This window comes from Salmo salar, chromosome ssa20 (assembly GCF_905237065.1).
Source record: "Salmo salar chromosome ssa20, Ssal_v3.1, whole genome shotgun sequence".
Taxonomy (NCBI): domain Eukaryota; kingdom Metazoa; phylum Chordata; class Actinopteri; order Salmoniformes; family Salmonidae; genus Salmo; species Salmo salar.
This window is the reverse complement of record NC_059461.1, coordinates 24,987,667-25,007,761: the sequence shown is the minus strand read 5'-3', so window position 1 is coordinate 25,007,761 and position 20,095 is coordinate 24,987,667. Positions and strand designations below refer to the sequence as shown.

Genomic DNA, 20,095 nt, shown 5'->3' with positions numbered 1-20,095 from the left:
GCATTTATATTTTTGTTCAGCGTGATATCCAAGCCTCGCCTGTGTGTTTATACACACACATGCACCAGAAGACAGCCAATCCATCATCGCTAAACTGCAGTATTTTAGATAATGCTGACATTTAGAGTCCTGCTGGTTTTCTCAATCACAACGGATGTTGTTGCACGTGATAGGCAGGGAAAATGAGGTTGCAGATAGGGCCAGGCATGTAAGTGCAAGTCAATCGGTCTCTGCAACAAGCAGGCCACTTTGTCATTGTCTTTTTCAAGAAGGATCCAATCTTACCTCAGAATAATCCTACATATCTAGTGATTTCAGCTCACCTGCTTAGTATGAATAGAGGACAATGGCGATAGATACCAGACTGCTGTGAGTCATAGCCATCTGCAGGACTGAATGGGACATTTCTGCAGATCTTATCATGACTTTACAGATCATATCAATTATCAAGGACATCCTGCAAAGCAATCTCACAGAGACCAGACTGTTGTTGTTAAGAGTTTAATGAGTCCCTCCCATCTGAACAGATATTATTCTATCAACTTACATGTATCACAAATATTGGCAGTCAAGCACTTCCAGGCAGTTTGTAAAGATGTAAGATATACATTTAAATAATAGAAAACACAGTCTCATTCAGATAGAAAAACTTAGACATTCACACATACACGTGTACACACACATACACTGTCCTTTCAGAAAGACAGACTAAACACCGTGCTCTCCTTGATCACATAGAAGTCAGTGTTTCTGCTAGATGGTGCTTGGTACCGGTTCCTTTAAGGCTAGTCTTTCTGAATAATGATCATCATCATCATCATCCTTTGGGAACATTTCCATGACATACAAAAACCGATGCACTTACGCTATAAATTATTTGAGACACTTTAGAATCTAATTCTAAAATGGAAGATACACTAATGTCACGCAATTGGTACTGAATCACAAATAAAAGGCTGCAAGGCATACTTCCCTTGGGGATCTACATCAACAAAATGAGAATATAATTACAGCTGCATGCACAAGTTCAAATCAGAAACAATGTTGTTCTCTTACACCGCCAACATCCCTGTCATCGGAGTAGAAGCAGGCCTAGGGATAGTCTTCAGAAGAGGTGGCACCCCAGCAACAGCCCCCTCTCTCTGAGGCACACTGCATACATTGGTTAATTTAAAGGGGGGGGTACAATATTTCAATGCATTATTTTAACTTTCCTTTGGCTAAGTAGATTTCTACAATGAATCGCTATACCCCTGGCCCTCAAATCATTGCTGGACTCAACCAACTATTCTGCATCTCCTGACAAGCTAGCTATACAATATCTATACACACACACACACACACACACACTCAACTCTTTGTGGGTGCTATTCATAAATGTGGTTTCAGTTATCCAACAACATGCGAAATAAGAGTCTGACTAGAAACTTCATATGGAGAAAAGGAACACTCTATTCTGTTGTGAACGTACAACTTTGTTATAGGACTAAATGTGCACAAACAGTGCAACCGTACACCTGGAACGATACATAAATGCGACACACGTAAAGAACATACGTCTGCTCTAGGGTACAACTACTGTACCCAGCCGCGCTGTAGACCAGGTCAAACCAAACCTCTGCAGCGTCCCTGAAGACCAGGATCACATTTCAACATTACATTGCAGACAATGCCCGCTGTTCAACCTCGGGTTGGGATGTCACCCTCTGTTCAACTTTACAGAACGTTGCTTAAAACAAGGGGAAACCTGATACTGACTGATTATACTTACTCTACATGCGTTCAGAAACTGCTACATGCGTATCAAGCAGTCATGGTTTGAGATCACCCCTTCACAAATAGATACCTAATCAATGGAAACAAATGCAGCAGCACAACCTGTCATGATCAGATGCAAGACTCAGGAAAACAACGTAATACTCCACATGATAAACAACACCGTGACAACCAAAAGACCAGACAGACATTTAGACAAACGATTGTTGCAACACAAACAAAATTGTTTTTGATCATGGTTCTCTTTCACATTAAAGACATCAACACAACGGACCAGCTCTGCCTGAGTGTGTTGGTCTCAAATCACTATATTCACAGTGAGACACAATAGTCCAAATCCTGGACAGACAAAAAGGACGGCTGGATGTTTAATGGACAGTGTAAGCTCAGTGGTATTGCCATACATCTCTCTCACTCACACACACACACACACACACACACAGTTGCATTGGGCTACCACAGGTGTGTTTCCCGGATCTCTGAGATGATGTTGCTGGCTTTTTGGAGAGCCTGAAGTGAAGAGAGAGAAGGATACTGGTGTTAAAAAGGGAGAAACAGAAAGTACAACACAATGTGCATGAGAGTAATTAGGGGTAGTAGTAGCACTTGTACAGTACCTCCAGCATCTGGGCCACCTCTGTCCTCTGTTGTGCTGTGTCTTGGGACTCGATGAGCAGCCCCTGCAGCAGGTTCTGTTTGTACAGCTGGCCCACCAGCTCACTCTGCAGACGCTCCTTCACAAAGTTCACCAGGAAGTGCATCACCGTCTTGGGCACACTGCAGACACACGTCACAAGACACACAGTTAGCTAGGCCAGAGAAGGCTCAATTCACCACTAACTGGATACCCAAATAATAACACCCCTAGATGCCCTGGAGCGCCGGTCTCTGACCTGTCCTGAATGCTCTTGCGGACGATGAGGAAGTAGCATTTGATGAGGCGTTGAATGACCTCACAGTCTCTTTGCTCCCGGGCACTCAGCTTTCGGGACACCGGCACTGCCTGGCAAACAGAGCAGGGGTCAGATGTTACAATCTGTCACAGATCGAATCAGATGCAGTGCTGCTCTACAGGGTAGCGCTGGGTCAGTTCTGACTGTTGATTCCACTACTCACTGTGTCCAGGAGGTTGATGGCCTGGCCCTTAACAGGGCTTCTGAAACCTGCCACTGGTGCCTTCTCCTCAGCCACCTTCTCATTCATCCAGCATTTATCTCCATCCTGCAGGCCCTAAGAGGTGAAATGGGGGGGTCAATTCAATTTAGTTGTTCTGGTATCGGTGTTAAAGTCACAACTGGCTTATTGGAATTCCTCAAAAGGTGTGAGGTCCATACTGGTATGAGAAGACAGCATCAGACTCTAGAACCCTTTGGTCAACATTAGGCTCATCTATATGCATGAAAGCAGAGCATGTGCTTTGAGTTGAGGCAGAATTACCTGTTGACTGTTGACAGATGCTGAGACCTGAGCAGCATCGGTAAAGTCTGGGTGCTTTGTGTTGATGTAAGCAAGCTCAATTTGAACCAAGTTGTGGACCTGAAACAGTTTTGTGCTCAGAATCATCCACGAACATAGACAGACCGCCAGTAAGCAATAGCACTAAATTGTAGAATAATTACACTGGATTTTTGTACAAAAAAAATGAACTGAAAATGTCAAATCACAAAATCAAATTTGTCTTACCATGTCATTAGTAATGGGCAAGCGCTTCCTGAGTAAACTAGTCACCACCTCCACAATGGAGTCGTGCAGCTTGGGAAACCGAAGGAGCTCCTGACAAACACACAGCATGTCAGGACACATACAGAGACACTTCTATTACAATTTGGTTCAGGCTTGCTTTGTCTAGTGTACCTGCGTGCTGTAGGAGGAGCAATGCTGGATGATCCTCTGCAGCTCCTCGTGGACCAGCTCCACACAGCGCAGACTGGGCTCCTCCAGACGCTTGATCTGCCTCTTCACCAGCAGCTCAAAGGAGATCTCAGGTACAAAGAGGGCCGGCCGCGGACCCTGCAGCACAGCACAACACACACCTCTATTAACATAACTCATGTGATTCTCTACAGCCATTAGCTTCAATGGAAAACTAGTCAAAGACGTCTGTTTAACCTACACACAGACAATTGGATTGGAGCTGATGGTTATTACCGTAGCATTGCGGATTGCAGTGAGGATGTCGAGCTCCGTCAAGCCCCCCAGGGGGTCAATAGACTGAAGAGTGCGGCCAAAGGTCTCATGGAATATGTAACAGATCCGAGCCCCCCCGCAGCTTACCGGAGAGGAGGACAGAGGAAGCAGTATCAGTGGCTGTGTCCGAGGGTTGTCAACATCAGATGCAGTCAGCCAGAATGAGTCAATACTTGCTTCACATGCTTGAGGAAATCAATAAATCAGTGAGCGGTACAAGAGCTATTGAAATGAACCCACAAAATATGAAATGCCAATACACGAACACCTACAAAATTACAAGGAGGCCAAGAAATACAATAAACACCTGCCTAAGTGAAATGCATTCAGCAGAACAATAACCAAGTTTTATGTCACAAAATGTCCGCTGTGCACCTTCTAGGTGGTTGCTAAATATTTGGTGGTCAATGAGGAGTTGCTCCAATACAATATAAAATACTGAAAGATGATTGGTGCCTGGATAAAGGAGCCTAAAGCTGTTGAACTACTCACAGCTCAGATGTCTGGATGTGCGTGGCGGTGCCCTCGATGGTGTTGCAGTAGTCGCTGGCGAACTTGGTGACGATCTGTAGCAGGGTGGCGCTGTGGTCCTCTACAGGCTGGCCGTAGCTGCTGAGCCGGGCCTGGTACTGGGCACTCAACACCGTCACACGCCTCTTCAGTTCCGGCAAGCAGTCCCTGATGTGGTGCATGAGCAGGCGGCTCAGGGTACGAGCCAGGTAGCGGGAGCCGCAGCGGGAGGCCAGAGACGGGTAGTGGCGCTGGAGGAAGGCCTGCTCGTCCCGTGCCGTGTCCTCTATGCTCTTCTGGGTGTTGATGTCATGCTGGCTCCTAGCAGGGAGAGACATGGAGGATGACAGCTAGAGTTACAGAATACTCCACAGTGGTTCTGCATGATCAGATGGTCACCAGCTCCAGCATAACAGGAAATTATACACCCAAATAGGATGCAGTACTTTTGAAATGGACGTTACTATAGCCGTACAGATTCCTTAAAACTAATCTTTAGCACTCTGGAGGAATGTGCTAAGCTGAGGTCCCTACTGACTTCAGACAGCCTTCCCTGGCGGTTGCTATGATTGCTAGTGTGAGCTGTCGGTTGAACTGGATTGTCTCTGCTCAGTGAAATTACTTCAGAAAATGACTTACCATTTCAGCCTCTGAGGGGCAGATATGTATTTTTTTTTGTTGCAATTGTGTACCCTTGGCGAAAAATCCCTCACATAACTCATATATCAGCCCTGTGCTGGAGCCCCATGAGTAAGACATGGCACACATTATCTTAGCAGGATGTGTGAGAACGATCTCAAAGTAGGGAGAGACAATCATTCAGAAATTAGAGCTTTGTTTGATCTGGTGAATAGCAGGGCCATTGGAACATTCATTGTTTATAGCACCAAGGTCTCTGAGGGTACTTGAGTTAATTTAACGACCATAATGATTCAGGTCCTTTATACTCAATCAGATGTGATACATTGGCCTAATATTTGTATAGCATCTTTCACTGCTATGGGACTTCATCTTTTTAAGCACCGAGGTGACGTCACCCAGTAAGAATGAGGTAAATCTGTTAGATAAGTTGTAGGCATATGGACAAACCTGTTGACCACTCCCACAATTCCGAGCCGCACTGGAATGACCCGACCCAGCAAGACCTCCAGAGCATCTGTCCCTGCGTCCATCAGGTCCAGCTTACTGACCACCAGCAGTGTTCTGCGGCCTGCAAGACACACATGGACACAGCTGGGTAAAGACACACCCCTTTTATCCATTTCTATATACACACACACAATAACAGCACTTGAATGGCACAGTTCATTATGTAATCTAACATGTTTTGTGTATATAGCAATCATTGATGTTAAAAAGTTGAGGTCAAACCTAAAAAGTAACATTGACCATGTTTACTGACATTTAACACATCTGTATCAATGAACAAACAGGGTACCTGCAAGTTCCATGAAGTTGAATTTAAGACTTAAGACCTTAATGCCACTTGGAATGCATATTAATACAAATTTGAAATCTGCTTGTGCGACATAGCTGCTAATATTAGGGCTAGCTCTTTCACCAAAGGCTATATCCTACATGGCTCATTATCAAGCAGGTGTGCTATTCTAGCAATGAGCATTCTCCTGTAGTCTAACAGATGTAGTAGCATAGTGGCTAGGCTATAGATGGCTGAAGTATGGGGTTGCCCATCTGCATTTGTTTAGGCTACCCCAATGACCAAATCATCAGCTAGATCACAACTCTAAGTGTTTAGAATTTTGGCTTCAATACCACTACCAGCTTAGTATAATGATACTCAACACCATAATGATACCACTGTGAAAAAATGCCTTAAATATACTGAGCCGTTACTGTATAAAACACGTGGTCCAGTCTCCATCTAGAGAGCTAGGGCAATGGGTGAGCAGGCTTTTGATCCAGCACTGCTCAAAACACACCTGAGTCAGCTTAACAAGGTCCTGTTGATTTATCAACTCTGGTGTGTTTGAGTGGGGTTGGAAATAGTCTACACGCCCAGCTCTCCTGGAGGTGTTACACTAGAAAAGACTACAACCCCCCCAATTTATTTTTTATTTTTAAATCCCTCTTTCAGTGAATCGGGTATCACATGGCTATACTTAAGAGCAAGGTAGCTTAGCAAGAGAGCTCTAGAACTGACAGTGCCAAGTAAGACGTGAAAGAAGTTCGCTATTTCATCTAACATGTTCAGGGAATGCATAATGAATATATTGATGTGCAACATGACAAAATAATCAGACATCTTTTTGGATCTCTCGAAATTAATTTGCCTGCATGTTTTTTGTGCATATTGCCCTAGGCTATGCTACATTTTTTACCACCGGAGGAAGTAGGAACTCAAACATTAGCTAGATTGCTAACTCTAAAGATATTGTTGCTAGATATATCCATTCAATGGATCTAACTGTACATTTTATGTCCTACAAAAACATTACATTGTGTGCCTATAGGCTACTTAGAGTACTAACCGCAAATGGCGCTCTCCACTCCGTATCGTCTCAATTACACAGCCTACTCAGTTTGTAAAGTGGTGTTATTTCCTCTATAGTGACAGTTGAGAAATAATTGTTCTACTCACATAAAGCTGCGACTCTGCTCTTGTTCAGTACCAGTTGTTTTAAAAACTGTCGTCTTTCCCACAGTTACATTTAGAAATGTTTCTCAACTGTCAGTATGCTTGCACTTCTCAGAATGCATCTCTCCCTTCACTCTGTGCGCAAAAGGTGGGAGAGGGAGTGAGAACAAGCAGCGAAACAGGGACAGGCCAGATACTTTCATAGCAGGTTAATGCACATTACTGTTGAATAAATCATGGTTTTAGAACCAAAACATCTGCAGGAACGTTGTGCAGCCTAATCACTGACATTACAGACGTAAGCCAAATCGGATCGGTATGAGGAGGGCAATGTCGGTGTCTAATTTTTGGTTTATTGTCCCAGCTCTAGTTAGTGTTGTCTATCAAATTGTATAGGCTACCATGCGCTTTCCTCTCCCGCTCTCCTCTGGCAATGGCCCGACTCGCATTGGCACATGATGTTCACACAAAGAGTAGAACATGTGGTTGGAAAGCTCTGGAAAGTGCGCCTTGACTATTATTTGATGTTCTATTTTTGTCTTTCTTGCCACGTTGGCAACAATTAAGCAGAGAGACAATATTATAGACACACTGTAGTCCACCTTTAAGACATTTGAAAACGAAACTAAGGCATTTAAAATCAGATCAAATTAATTTAAGACTTAAGGACCCGCGGACACCCTGAAAAATATATACAGTGCACTCGGGAGGTATTCAGATCCCTTGACTTTTCCCACATTTTGTTACATTACAGCCTTATTCTAAAATTGATTAAATTGTTTCCCCCCTCTTAATCTACACACAATATCCCATAATCACAAAGCAAAAACAGGGTTTAGAAATCTTTGCAAATGTATTACAAATAAAAAAAACTGATCACATTTACATAAGTATTCAGACCCTTTACTCAGTACTTTGTTGAAGCACCTTTGGCAGTGATTACAGCCTCGAGTATTCTTGGGTATGACGCTACAAGCTTGGCACACCTGTATTTGGGGAGTTTCTCCCATTCTTCTCCGCAGATCGTTTCAAGCGCGGTCAAATTCAATGGGGAGCATCGCTGCACAGGCATTTTCAGGTCTCCAGAGATTTTCGATGAGGTTCAAGTCCAGGCTTTGAATGGGCCACTAAAGGACATTCAGAGACTTGTCCCGAAGCCACTGCACAGAACAAATATAGCCCTTGGTTCACTTCAGACCTGACTGCCCTTGACCAGCACAAAAACATCCTGTGGCGGACTGCACTAGCGTCGAATAGTCCCCCGCGAAATGCAACTTTTCAGGGAAGTCTGGAACCAATACATCAGTCAGTCAGGAAAGCGAAGGCTAGCTTTTTCAAACAGAAGTCTGCATCCTGTAGCTCTAACTCCAAAAAGTTTTGGGACACTAAAGACCATCGAGAATAAGAACACCTCCTCCCAGCTGCACTGAGGCTAGGTAACACTGTCACCACCGATAAATCCACGATAATCGCAAATTTCAATAAGCATTTCTCTACGGCTGGCCATGCTTTCCTCCTGGCTACCTCAACCCGGCCAACAGCTCCGCACCCCCTGCAGCTACTTGCCCAATCCTCCCCAGCTTCTCCTTCACCAAAATCCAGATAGCAGATGTTCTGAAAAAGCTGCAAAACCTGGACACGTACAGATCAGCTGGGCTAGACAACCTGGACCCTCTCTAAAATTATCCGCCGCAATTGTTGCAACCCCTATTACCAGTCTGTTCAACCTCTCTTTCGTATAGTCCGAGATCCCTAAAGATTGGAAATCTGGCGCACCGCTCTTCAAAGGGGGTGACACTCTAGACCCAAACTGTTATAGACCTATATCCATCCTGGCCTGCCTTTCTAAAGTCTTCGAAAGCCAAGTTAATAAACAGATCATTGACCATTTCGGCTCTGTCAATCACCATATTCTTATCGGCAAACTCAACAGCCTTGGTTTCTCAAATGACTGCCTCACCTGGTTCACCAACTACTTCTCTGAGAGTTCAGTGTGTCAAATCGGAGGGCCTGTTGTCCGGACCTCTGGCAGTCTCTATGGGGTACCACAAGGTTCAATTCTCGGACCGACTCTTTTCTCTGTATATATCAACGGTGTCGCTTTTGCTGCGGGTGATTCCCTGATCCACCTCTACGCAGACGACACCATTCTGTATACATCTGTCCCATTCTTTGGACACTGTTAACAAACCTCCAAACGAGCTTCAATGCCATACAACACTCCTTCCGTGGCCTCCAACTGCTCTTAAATGCTAGTAAAACCAAATGCATGCTTTTCAACCGTTCGCTGCCCGCACCCGCCCGCCCGACTAGCATCACTACTCTGGACGGTTCTGACTTTGAATATGTGGACAACTACCTAGGTGTCTGGCTAGACTGTAAACTTTCCTTCCAGACTCATATTAAACATCTCCAATCCAAAATAAAAATCGGCTTCCTATTTCGCAACAAAGCCTCCTTTACTCACACCGCCAAACATACCCTCGTAAAACTGACTATCCAACCGATCCTTGACGATGTCATTTACAGAATAGTCTCCAACACTCTACTCAGCAAACTGGATGCAGTCTATCACAGTGCCATCCGTTTTGTCACTAAAGCCCCTTATACTACCCACCACTGCAACCTGTATGCTCTAGTCGGCTGGCCCTCGCTACCTATTCGTCGCCAGACCCACTTGCTCCAGGTCATCTATAAGTCTATGCTAGTTAGAGCTCCGCCTTATCTCAGTTCACGATAACACATACCCATAGCACGCGCTCCAGCAGGTATACCTCACTGGTCATCCCCAAAGCCAACACCTACTTTGGCCGCCTTTCCTTCCAGTTCTCTGCTGCCAATGCCTGGAACGAATTGCAAAAATCACTGAAGCTGGAGACTTATATTCCCCTCACTAACTTAAAACATCAGCTATCTGAGCAGCTAACCAATCGCTGCATCTGTACATAGCCCATCTGTAAATAGCCCATCCAATCTACCTACCTCATCCCCATATTGTTTTTATTTACTTTTCTGCTCTTTTGCACACCAGTATTTCTACTTGCACATCATCATCTGCACATCTACCACTCCAGTGTTCATTTGCTAAATTGTAATTACTTTGCTACTATGGCCTATTTATTGCCTTACCTCCTCCCGCCATTTGCACACAATGTATATAGACCTTTTTTTCTATTGTGTTATTGACTGTACGCTTGTTTATTCCCTGTGTAACTCTGTGTTGTTGTTTGTGTCGCACTGCTTTGCTTTATCTTGGCCAGGTCGCAGTTGTAAATGAGAACTTGTTCAACTAGCCTACCTGGTTAAATAAAGGTGAAATAAAAATGTTTAAAAAAATAGTATTGGCTGTGTGCTTGGGGTTGTTATCCTGTTGGAAGGTGAACCGTCGCCCAGTCTGAGGTCCTGAGCGCTCTGACGCAGGTTTCCATCAAGGATCTCTTTGTATTTTGCTCCATTCATCTTTCCCACGATTCTGACTAGTCTCCCAGTCCCTGCCGCTGAAAAACATCCCCACAGCATGATACTGCCACCCCTCCTCACCAAGGCCCTTCGCCCCCGATTGATCTGTTTGGCCAAGCAGCCAGCTCTAGGAAGAGTCTTGGTGGTTCCAAACTTCTTCCATTTAAGAATGATGTAGGCCACTGTGTTCTTGGGGACCTTCAATGCTGCAAAAATGTGTTGGTACCCATCCCCAGATTTGTGCCTGGACACAATCCTGTCTCGGTGCGCTATGGACAAATCCTTCTACCTCATGGCTCGGCTTTTGCTCTGACCTGCAATGTCAACTGTGGGAACTTATATAGACAGGTGTGTGCCTTTCCAAATCATGTCCAATCAAATGAATTTACCACAGGTGAACTCCAATCAAGTTGTAGAAACATCAAGGATGGTCAATGGAAACAGGATTCACCTGAGCTCAATTGAGGTTCATAGCAAAAGCTCTGAATACTTATGTAAATAAGGTGTCTGTTTTTATTTTTAATACATTTTCTAAAATTTCTAAATTAAAAACCTGTTTTTGCTTTGTCATTATGGGGTATTGTTTGTAGATTGAGGTATTATTTTTTTTAATCCATTTTATAATAAAGCTGGAACATAACAAAATGCGGAATAAGTCAAGATGTCTGAATACTTTCCGAATTCACTGTATACACTGAAAAGACATGCAGTGAAAAATGAAGGAGCACAAGTGTACACTATGCCTCACCATCCGGGTCGACCTCACGGGCCAGTTTGAGGGAATCAGAGGTGGCCAAGTCAGAGTTGGCAGGAGACACTGAGAGGATAAGGGAGTTGGGGTTGGAGATGAAGGATAGGATCATCTCTTGGACTTGAGCTTCTATGTCCTCTGGCTGATCTCCAACCGGAACCTAGTACAACAAGAAATAACTACATTACTGTAATTAATCATTTGTTTTCAATGAGTAATGGCATTCATTTTACCATAAGGAACACCATAGTTGTGCATTTTCAAGTTAGTGGGATTAACACACTGGTTGGGCTTACCTTGGTTATTCCTGGCAAATCAACCAGTGTGAGATTGAGGACATGAGGAGAGAAAATCTTCAAATAGATGGGCTCAGGGCTGATTCCCTAAAGGTCACAAGAGAGGAAACAGGGATGGAGCGAGAAGCAGATAAAAGCAAATCAATAATGCATAAACTGGAGATAAGACAAATTTATTTACAATGTATACAAACCTTGTTGCCTCCTGAGCTACGCTCAGTCTCTTCTTCAATCTCCTTGCGAATCTCCAAGAAATCTGTGAAAATCTATAATGCAAACAGAGATGGGATACTGAAATATCGACTTCACCAACACCCCTGGCAGCATGACGTTAGGAGATACAGTACCAAGTCTCTCGGACAATGTAATGCCCTACTGCAAATATGAAACACTCAATGTGCAGTGCAAAACAGATTTGTGCAAATCGAAGATAGTGCCACATACCTGGTTCTTGCTATGAAGGAACGTGCCCCATTCATCAGCCTTGATCCCTTGACAAAATATAAAAAGATTGAGTGTAAAATAATATGCAAATGGTAATGAAATAGTTGTATCACATAAAACAGACTTTGATGGGGTTTATAAATATTTGGAAACAAAATATGACAGAGACAGAGTTTGTAAGTTGATGTGATGATTAGACAGAGGAAATGAAAGATGATGAGGATGACAAGATGATATTAAGATGAATGACAACGCAACAGGTCCATGCAGATAAACTATGAAAGTAAAGACCTGGGTAGCTGTTTGCATTTTGTTTTACCCCATTTCCTGAGAAAGGTGAAGAAGGGATGGTAAATATGTTAGAAAAGAGAGAACATCCCAAAGACCACTTAGGCTTTATCCAATGAGTGAAATTACATGAATGCGAGATATTGAAATTCATTGAGTAAATGTCAACTGCACTGGCATTGACTTGTTTCAGTGTGTCCAGTGTACTGTTAATCTGCGAGAAGCAACATGAGACAGCTTTTAAAGTGACAATCACATCTTTGTTTCTGTGTCAAGTGCATACCATTTTCTTGCAGTCTCCTCTCTGCCAATGGGGGCACATTCACCAGCTGCAACACTAGGGGTCGCCGTGTGACTATGCCTGATCCCCGAGGCAGAAAATCCCTTCCAACCAGGCTCTCCAACACAGAACTCTTGCCGCTGCTCTGTCATGGGAAGAGAGGAGATCAATTTGAGAAAGACTTTGACACTTAGCTACATGAATGATTCATTGCTATTATCTATACTTCCTCCATCTCCCTGGAAAGACTGCTGGACATTGATATGTTCATTTCAACAATGACACAATTCCCAAATGTAACAGGTAACAACCATTGATTCTTGCATTTTGATTCTGTACTGACCTGCGAGCCAACCACCACTATCTGAGGCAGCTGGATGATCTCTGCCCCCACTGTCAGGAAGACTTCCTGGAGCCGGTTGATGATGGGAATTAGAGTCTCCATTTCTTAGGACTGGACACTACAGTTGGCAAAAGAAAGTGAAAGAAGCAATGGTGAGATTATAAACATATAGTACACAGGAGTCTCCTTAATCCCCTACAAAAGGCAAAAACAAGAGACCTCTTGCAAATGGATAAGGATGTGTAACGTTAGAAAGCAATAAACAAACTACACAATAGCTTAACAGTAGTATTTGTTGTTGTGATTCATTAGCTATCGTGATGATAACCAACATTACATAAGGAAGGCACGCGGGTGGTCATGTGAAAGGGAATGGATTCAGGCCCTACTGAGAGACAAAACTGGAATCGTTCGATTTGGGGTAGTTCGCTGATTAGTGGCCAAAGGCCAAGATAAGCTATATTCAACGCTACCCAGACCTATCTAGCTAGCCAGCTAACGTCAGTTAACCTAGCTTGCTTATGACCCCTATCATGCAATAAATGTAGGACTAATTTCGCAAACAACCAGACATGTAGCATTGTCAAGTCTTTCGGTATACAACATTTGGCCAATTTTTTTTTTTACATTTTACATTGTTATGAAGGGGAACAAGCGGAGATGCTGCTGGACTTCCTCGTTTAGCCGATTCAGGCCAAGGTGCTCTGATGAGGAAGCAGGGAAAGGGTAGGTGGCTAACGCTTTAGTCGTTTCCTTACCGGAGAACACGGTGAAGATGTTCCTCTTAATCCAACAAGACCGTGCTCACTTCATACTGCAATGACAGCTAGCTACAGTAACTGAAGTTCTGTACTATCCACAATTTAGCGTTATCTGTATTTTTAGCGACTACAACCCGGGTTGTATTCAAGGCTGTCATTGATTTTTTTAGATATTTTTTTTAAAGAGGTGATTGGTCATTCAACGTTTTTCCGTATATTATACGGTTAGCTGATTGGTTTAAATACAGTCTGTCATAATTTTGACAACACCCTCTACACGCAACTCCCTCCTCTTTTTCCAAGTGACATCACACATTTTTCTTTATGCTCTAACATTTAAAAGCACCATATTCAATGAGTGTGGGCCACTCTGCCCCTGGGGCATCTGCCTCAAGGTAACCAATGGAATAATATATATGCAGCTGCCTCAAGGTAACCAATGGAATAATATATATATATGGGAATATATATATATGTACACTTAACGTCAGCCCCTTGTGACTGGAACCCAAATGCGTGTTCACGAGAGTCAGCAGGGCAAAAGACTTGCGCAAATTTGCTTCGTGGAAAGTCCAATCCAGGTCTGTTACAGATCAGATAATCACAGCACCCTGCCTCGACCGACTCGTGAACAAGCTGCATACCTTCTGATAAAAAACAGCAGAGGGTTGTATGTCTAGACATTACCAGTTTTAATCAAAGTAGTTAGTTGATGAGAATTATTCAAGACAACAACAGTTTTCTCTCTGCATCTGTCTGACGCCCAGAGTAAAAGGTAAACGATTTGATTTTCCCTAAAAGCTAGCCAACTAGCCAACGTTAGCTAACTAATATGTCAGGTCATGTGGAAATTGAATTGTTAGCAAACATCTGGGTTATCACGATTTGTCTCTTCTGTAAATCACGATTCATGGTCAAAGCCCGTCACACATCGGATCCCAAGCATCCTGCATTGACTTCTTGATGCCGCTCTGATAAATGATAACAGCAAAGATATTTCTAACTAACCCAAGATGGTCCACAGCCTGTCATTTCTAATGGAAGCAAATGCATCATAGTGGGTGGACTCGCAAGGCAGCAGCGCTAAGCACGAGCTAGCGAGATCCTATTGGCGGTTTCTAACATATATTTCAGTTAGGGAACGCCTACTTTACGAATTGCGGGTGTGCAATAACTAAATTCGCCCTTGCACTCCTAAAGAAAGCAATTTTAGAAACTTTGGTAAAGTCTACAAAACGTAGTCTGCTATGTTAATAACAGATTCTAGTTTTGGGAACAGAAAACTCTATTGAGATCAAATGTTTCATCAATGAGAAAATTAGCAGTTTGTCTGACAAAATGCATCTCCCTCCATCTTCTGCCACTGCTGGCCATTGGACTTCCCCTCATCACCATATTTGGTAGTGAGTGGAAACGCCAACCAGATACTTCAGATGTATACATCTGGTGAAACATCTGCCACATTGTTCATCTGTGGTAACAGTGTCCTAGTCCTAACTGATGCACACTGAAATCGCTTACCTATTCCCTCATCAGCAAATATGGCTTCTCGGAAGAAGATTCTACTCAAGGTGATAATTCTTGGAGACTCAGGGTGAGTAGAATACTTGCAGTGTGAAACCTGTTCATTCCAAATGGTCCTTCCCATAGATCACATTCTTCATGTACATTGAGTTCCACTCATTTTTGGGTAAAGGTGCCTAAAGATTATTTTATCAAATTTTGTCCCTGCCTATGTTTGTTCATCACTCTCCTCTATCTCCACACTGACAGAGTTGGGAAGACCTCTCTCATGAACCAATATGTGAATAAGAAGTTCAGCAATCAGTATAAGGCCACAATCGGTGCTGACTTTCTTACCAAAGAGGTGATGGTGGATGACAGGCTTGTGACAATGCAGGTAATAGACTTATCTCTATCCTTGACCATGCACATCTTCCATAACCTCTCCACGGTATTGTGTCCCAATACCATGTCTAAACCTGATAGAAATGTATACAACTAAACATTTTAGTCAAGCCTTTCTCTATGTAACATGGTCCTTTTGGATATGTATTGAAGTGCATGTAGTGGTGAGTTCAGTTATGAATGTCATCCATTCTACTAGATCTGGGACACTGCAGGGCAGGAGAGATTCCAGTCATTGGGCGTTGCTTTCTATCGAGGTGCAGACTGTTGTGTCCTTGTGTACGATGTTACTGCTCCAAACACCTTCAAGACTCTTGACAGCTGGCGAGACGAGTTCCTGATTCAAGCCAGCCCCCGTGACCCAGAGAACTTCCCATTTGTTGTGCTCGGCAACAAGATTGACTTGGAGAACAGGCAGGTCTGTACATATGCCCAAATATGTGAAGTTGTGCCATCAAATCAAATGTTATTTGTCACATGTGCCAAATACAACCAGTGTAGATTTTACCATGAAATGCTTACTTAAGAGCCCTTTACCCAAAATGTAGAGTTAATAACCAGACTATATACATGTGTAGCCCCAATGTTTGTTTGTGTGAAATGTAATTTGTTTATGAATATATTACTGAACAGGTGACGACCAAGAGAGCCCAGGCGTGGTGTACGAGTAAGGGCAGTATCCCATATTTCGAGACAAGTGCGAAGGAGGCCATCAATGTTGATCAAGCCTTTCAAACTATTTGCCGAAATGCTCTCAAACAGGTAGGCCTATGCTGATTGAATTTGGATAATGTTAAACTCATGACGTAGCTTTCACACTTTAAGAACAATTTATTGATGCAGATACAAGCATGTATTCACTTTGGAACTTTTTTGAAGGCATTAACCTGCCATGTTTTCCTGTCCTCATTGTTAGGAGTCAGAAGTGGAGACTTATGACTTCCCAGATCAGATCAAACTGAGGGATGACAGACCAGCTTCCTCCAGTGATGGCTGCAGCTGCTGAGGAAGGGAGGAAACATGACAGATATACACATTGATGTTTGATTGAAGGGGGATTACAAGAATGTACATTCCTATCATTTTATGTCTTCACATATGCAAGATCTGAGACGACAAATGCTAAATCCCCCCCTCCCCCGTTTCTCTTTGAAGTTAATGTGGCAGGAACTGAAACATCAGTTACATCAATATCGGTATTTTCACCAAGACGACTGGCTTTGTATTTGTCAAACATTTTGTTTTTGATACTCTCATCAGTCCTGCAATAATGTATGTTATGTCGGGGAGACATCCAATGCATTCTCCCTTATCAACGTGCCTTCCATTTCCTTGCGGTCTCTGTGCTAGCTCACTGTGTTTGTCATAGCAGTCACAACTATAATGGTTCCTCTTTAAAGAACTTGGTATTGCATTTCCTCTTCAAGGTGAAGACCTAAGTACAGCATATTTGCATGAACAATGAAGAAATGGTAGACAGTTTTAAGCTGCTGATCTGAAATGTAAATTGTGCAAATGGGACTGAAGTTTGACTGTGTGTGTTTGTGGGGAGAGAGGAAACGAAGCTATCACTAGAAAATCCAATATGATCAGCAGTGTGTGCTTTCTAATATGGATAATGCAGTCAGAGGCAAATTCCTGTTATCAAGTCTTGTTCCAAACTGGACATCTTGTTAGATGGGAGTTGAAATAGCTTTTCCCAGTTTAAGGTGTTACATTTGCAGGCCAAAGCACATCCTGCTATCATAGATAAGGCAGCATCTCTCACACACACACAATCTGACCTCTTATTTTTACCTATGTATAATATAAATACAACTATATGAACATCCTCATCAATTGTATATAAATTGTTAAGGTTGTTGTAAGTAGAAGTTAAACAGAGTCCCTATATCTTAATATAAATTGTTAAATATAATTTCCTGACAGTTGAATAAAAAGGTACAATTATGACTAAATGCTATTTGAGGTAGATTGTGCTTTATTCAGTTAAAAAAAAATTATGCTAGGCCTAGACCAAGTGAGTACTTGAAATGTATGCTTGTATAAACAATATATACAAATCATACAATGACTGCACTGATCAACATTAACTAGAACTAACCTTCTTACAGAGTGTGTTGTCTGTAAACTATCATTCATTTACAACACATTGCTTATAAATAAGAACTTCCATAATTACTCAGTGATAATTTTAGACCAACAGTCAAAAGGTATTGGCTCTCGTTTCAGTCTGATTTGATCAAGTGAAAATATCCAACTAATTGTACAGGAATGCATGGAGAAAACAAAGAAAAGTATCATTAAGACAGGCTGTGATCTGAAAGCTTTGCAGCTACACTATAGTCAACCTTTCATGTTATCCCTGTACAATTAAACCTTTATCAGGCTGACAAAGGATTCTTAGCATGAAAGTCAATTAACACCATCTCCCCTGCGATGCTCTTTTAAAATTTACCCACTGCTCCTCTGAATCGCCAGAATACCGTCAAGTCAGACATGCAGGTTTTCAATCCATGTACGATGTGTCCATGCCCTCACTGTCTGGGTGAAGCAGTCGCCCGGCCAGGCGCTCAATGTCATCCAGACTGAGTTGCCGAAGTGAACGTTCATAATCCTTTTAGAAGAGAAAGCAGTGTTAATCACTAGCCTGAGATTGATAAAATCATTCATACAGTACAAATGTAGTACCTGCAGTCTAAAGGTGAGAACATTCAGTGAATTCTGTACTTCAGCAAAAGTATGTGGAGGGATATTCTTAAACACTTACTTGGTAATTATTGATGTAGTGTAGAAACTGAAGGCATTCAATGCGTGTGCATGCAAAGCAGCTTATACTCCAAAATCAGAATAATGTGCATGACCTGAATGTGTTCTGTTGGCGAGTATGATCAGATCTATGGATATGTACCAACAGCTGCCTACTCTTGTTAATGGAAATAATGTATGTACCTTGACTAACTGTTCTTGGACTTTAGCTGCATCTGCAGGGCTGAAGTGTTTTGCCAGTACAGTGGACAGAGTCTGCCACACCCCGCTGACCGCACTGCTACTGCTAGCCATCCCACTCCTCTCCCCTGCTGGACGAACCACCAAGTTTAACTTGGCCTCTGGCCCAATGGAATAATCACTCAATCTGTGTTCATCTGTAACGAAAATGGACAAAGATGTGTATGGCTTTGTGATAGATGTACAGGTATGAATGTTATAAAGAATATTCAAGAATGCAGCAGTGCCATGTGTAACTTGGTAGATTCAGTGATGTGACATCATACACTGATGGGGTACTTCGACAATGCCAGGCTGTGTATGATTAGCTACAGTAGTTGGCCTCAGTGTAGGTACCTGCAAGGGCTTTCCCCTTGTAAAGCAATCGCTGCTGATTTGCAGGTATATTCAGACGTTCAGACACCAGTTCTTTCACCATGGAGACTTTTTCATCTTCTGTGACCTGAAATTGTGACAGATTAAACAGACATTTAATATTCTTGACAGTAATGATGTAATAGCGACAGCACAATCACATTGATATTGCTGAACTATTCCACTTGACAAGGTGACCATATCTACAACAGGCACATTATCTTCCCTGGCCTAGGTCTGGTCTACTGAGAGGACTAACGCCCTGAATCGCAGAGCTTTATCTTCAAGCTACGAACATGAACGCTAGCTAGCTAGCTTCATTTCCTGTAGCTAAATCATGAAGTTACAGACCTGCTGTGAACATCCTCTGCATCAAGATACTCAATAGCTAGCTACAACGAATATACATTTCCTTTAAAATGCTCGCCCGTGATGCTGGAAAACAGCAGTAGCAGCTAGCTGACATAGCTAACTAGGTTAGCTAGCTACCGGCTCCAGTCTGCCTTTTGCTCATAAATGCTTACCTGTACATTGCACTCCTTTCCTTGAAGTGGTTTTATAGTTAAAATCATTGTATTGACTGTGTAATTGAAAACAATTCAACGTTATGATAACAGGTTTGTTGTTTCTCCAAACAGCCCAAACCTTATCAGCAATCATGTTCTAGTTACTTCCCCACTGCTTTTTAATACTCAATATGCGCGTGCTGCCCCCTGCTGTGTGGAATATGGATTGACCAGTCAGGTCAGTCGCTGCGGTAATCTGCATCCCCGCTATTTATGGCTTGGATAAACGTAGTAAAACGATCTCAAATTCGTGGATGCAGTTATAGTCGCAAGAATTGTGCATGATGATATTACAATTGTTTTAAACGTTTTTATCATGCTGTTTTGATATGGAGAGCATATTACACAAATTAACATATTATTTGTTTATAACATTAGGTAACTTGCTCATCAAATTCTTAAGAAAAATTCCTTAGAGAGGAAGTCCCACAATAGCTTATTGTGATATGATGACATGACATTCACGATTTTACCTACAAGTGCTCATTTCTGTGGTCTCCTGTCTGTTTTAGAAACTTTTGGAGAACAACCCTTAATATTAAGCTGTCATGATAGAGTATACCTAAT

The 20,095-nt window shown here is 42.6% G+C and overlaps 3 protein-coding genes across 8 annotated transcripts; 1 reads left to right on the top strand and 2 right to left on the bottom strand.

Annotated features, from left to right (window-relative positions):
* Positions 1–485: 485 nt before the first annotated feature.
* si:dkey-32e23.4 (dynamin 1-like) lies at positions 486–13,881 on the bottom strand. Of its 3 annotated transcripts, XM_045702934.1 has the most exons (19): positions 13,689–13,881; positions 12,931–13,048; positions 12,591–12,732; positions 12,311–12,346; positions 12,020–12,066; positions 11,770–11,841; positions 11,576–11,662; positions 11,277–11,439; positions 5,563–5,683; positions 4,456–4,794; positions 3,925–4,045; positions 3,631–3,786; positions 3,460–3,549; positions 3,214–3,312; positions 2,893–3,006; positions 2,670–2,779; positions 2,394–2,553; positions 2,194–2,286; positions 486–1,350 (listed from the first exon to the last, which is right to left on the bottom strand). In XM_045702934.1, exons 2-18 carry the CDS (start codon positions 13,030–13,032, stop codon positions 2,230–2,232), a joined length of 2,016 nt encoding a protein of 671 aa, XP_045558890.1. In that variant the 5' UTR covers positions 13,033–13,048; positions 13,689–13,881; the 3' UTR covers positions 486–1,350; positions 2,194–2,229.
* A 115-nt stretch (positions 13,882–13,996) lies between these two features.
* On the top strand, positions 13,997–17,562 carry LOC106579849 (ras-related protein Rab-7a). 2 transcript variants are annotated; one of them, XM_045703110.1, is made up of 6 exons: positions 13,997–14,123; positions 15,228–15,285; positions 15,465–15,591; positions 15,799–16,017; positions 16,233–16,361; positions 16,516–17,562. In XM_045703110.1, the coding sequence occupies exons 1-6, from the start codon at positions 14,108–14,110 to the stop codon at positions 16,603–16,605; spliced, it is 639 nt and encodes a 212-aa protein (XP_045559066.1). In that variant the 5' UTR covers positions 13,997–14,107; the 3' UTR covers positions 16,606–17,562. The 2 variants fall into 2 exon arrangements, with proteins under 2 accessions (XP_045559066.1, XP_014015612.1); XM_014160137.2 differs by lacking the exon at positions 13,997–14,123 and adding an exon at positions 14,183–14,466.
* Positions 16,411–19,724, bottom strand: LOC106579850 (ubiquitin-like protein 4A-B). Of its 3 annotated transcripts, none has more exons than XR_001322761.2 (5): positions 19,487–19,724; positions 18,945–19,050; positions 18,552–18,745; positions 18,058–18,216; positions 16,411–16,601 (listed from the first exon to the last, which is right to left on the bottom strand). XR_001322761.2 is itself a non-coding variant. In XM_014160139.2 (5 exons), exons 1-4 carry the CDS (start codon positions 19,532–19,534, stop codon positions 18,109–18,111), a joined length of 456 nt encoding a protein of 151 aa, XP_014015614.1. In that variant the 5' UTR covers positions 19,535–19,724; the 3' UTR covers positions 16,411–16,601; positions 18,062–18,108. The 3 variants fall into 3 exon arrangements, 2 of the variants coding, with proteins under 2 accessions (XP_014015614.1, XP_014015613.1); XM_014160139.2 differs by having other exon boundaries at positions 18,062–18,216; XM_014160138.2 differs by having other exon boundaries at positions 16,411–18,216.
* Positions 19,725–20,095: the final 371 nt, after the last annotated feature.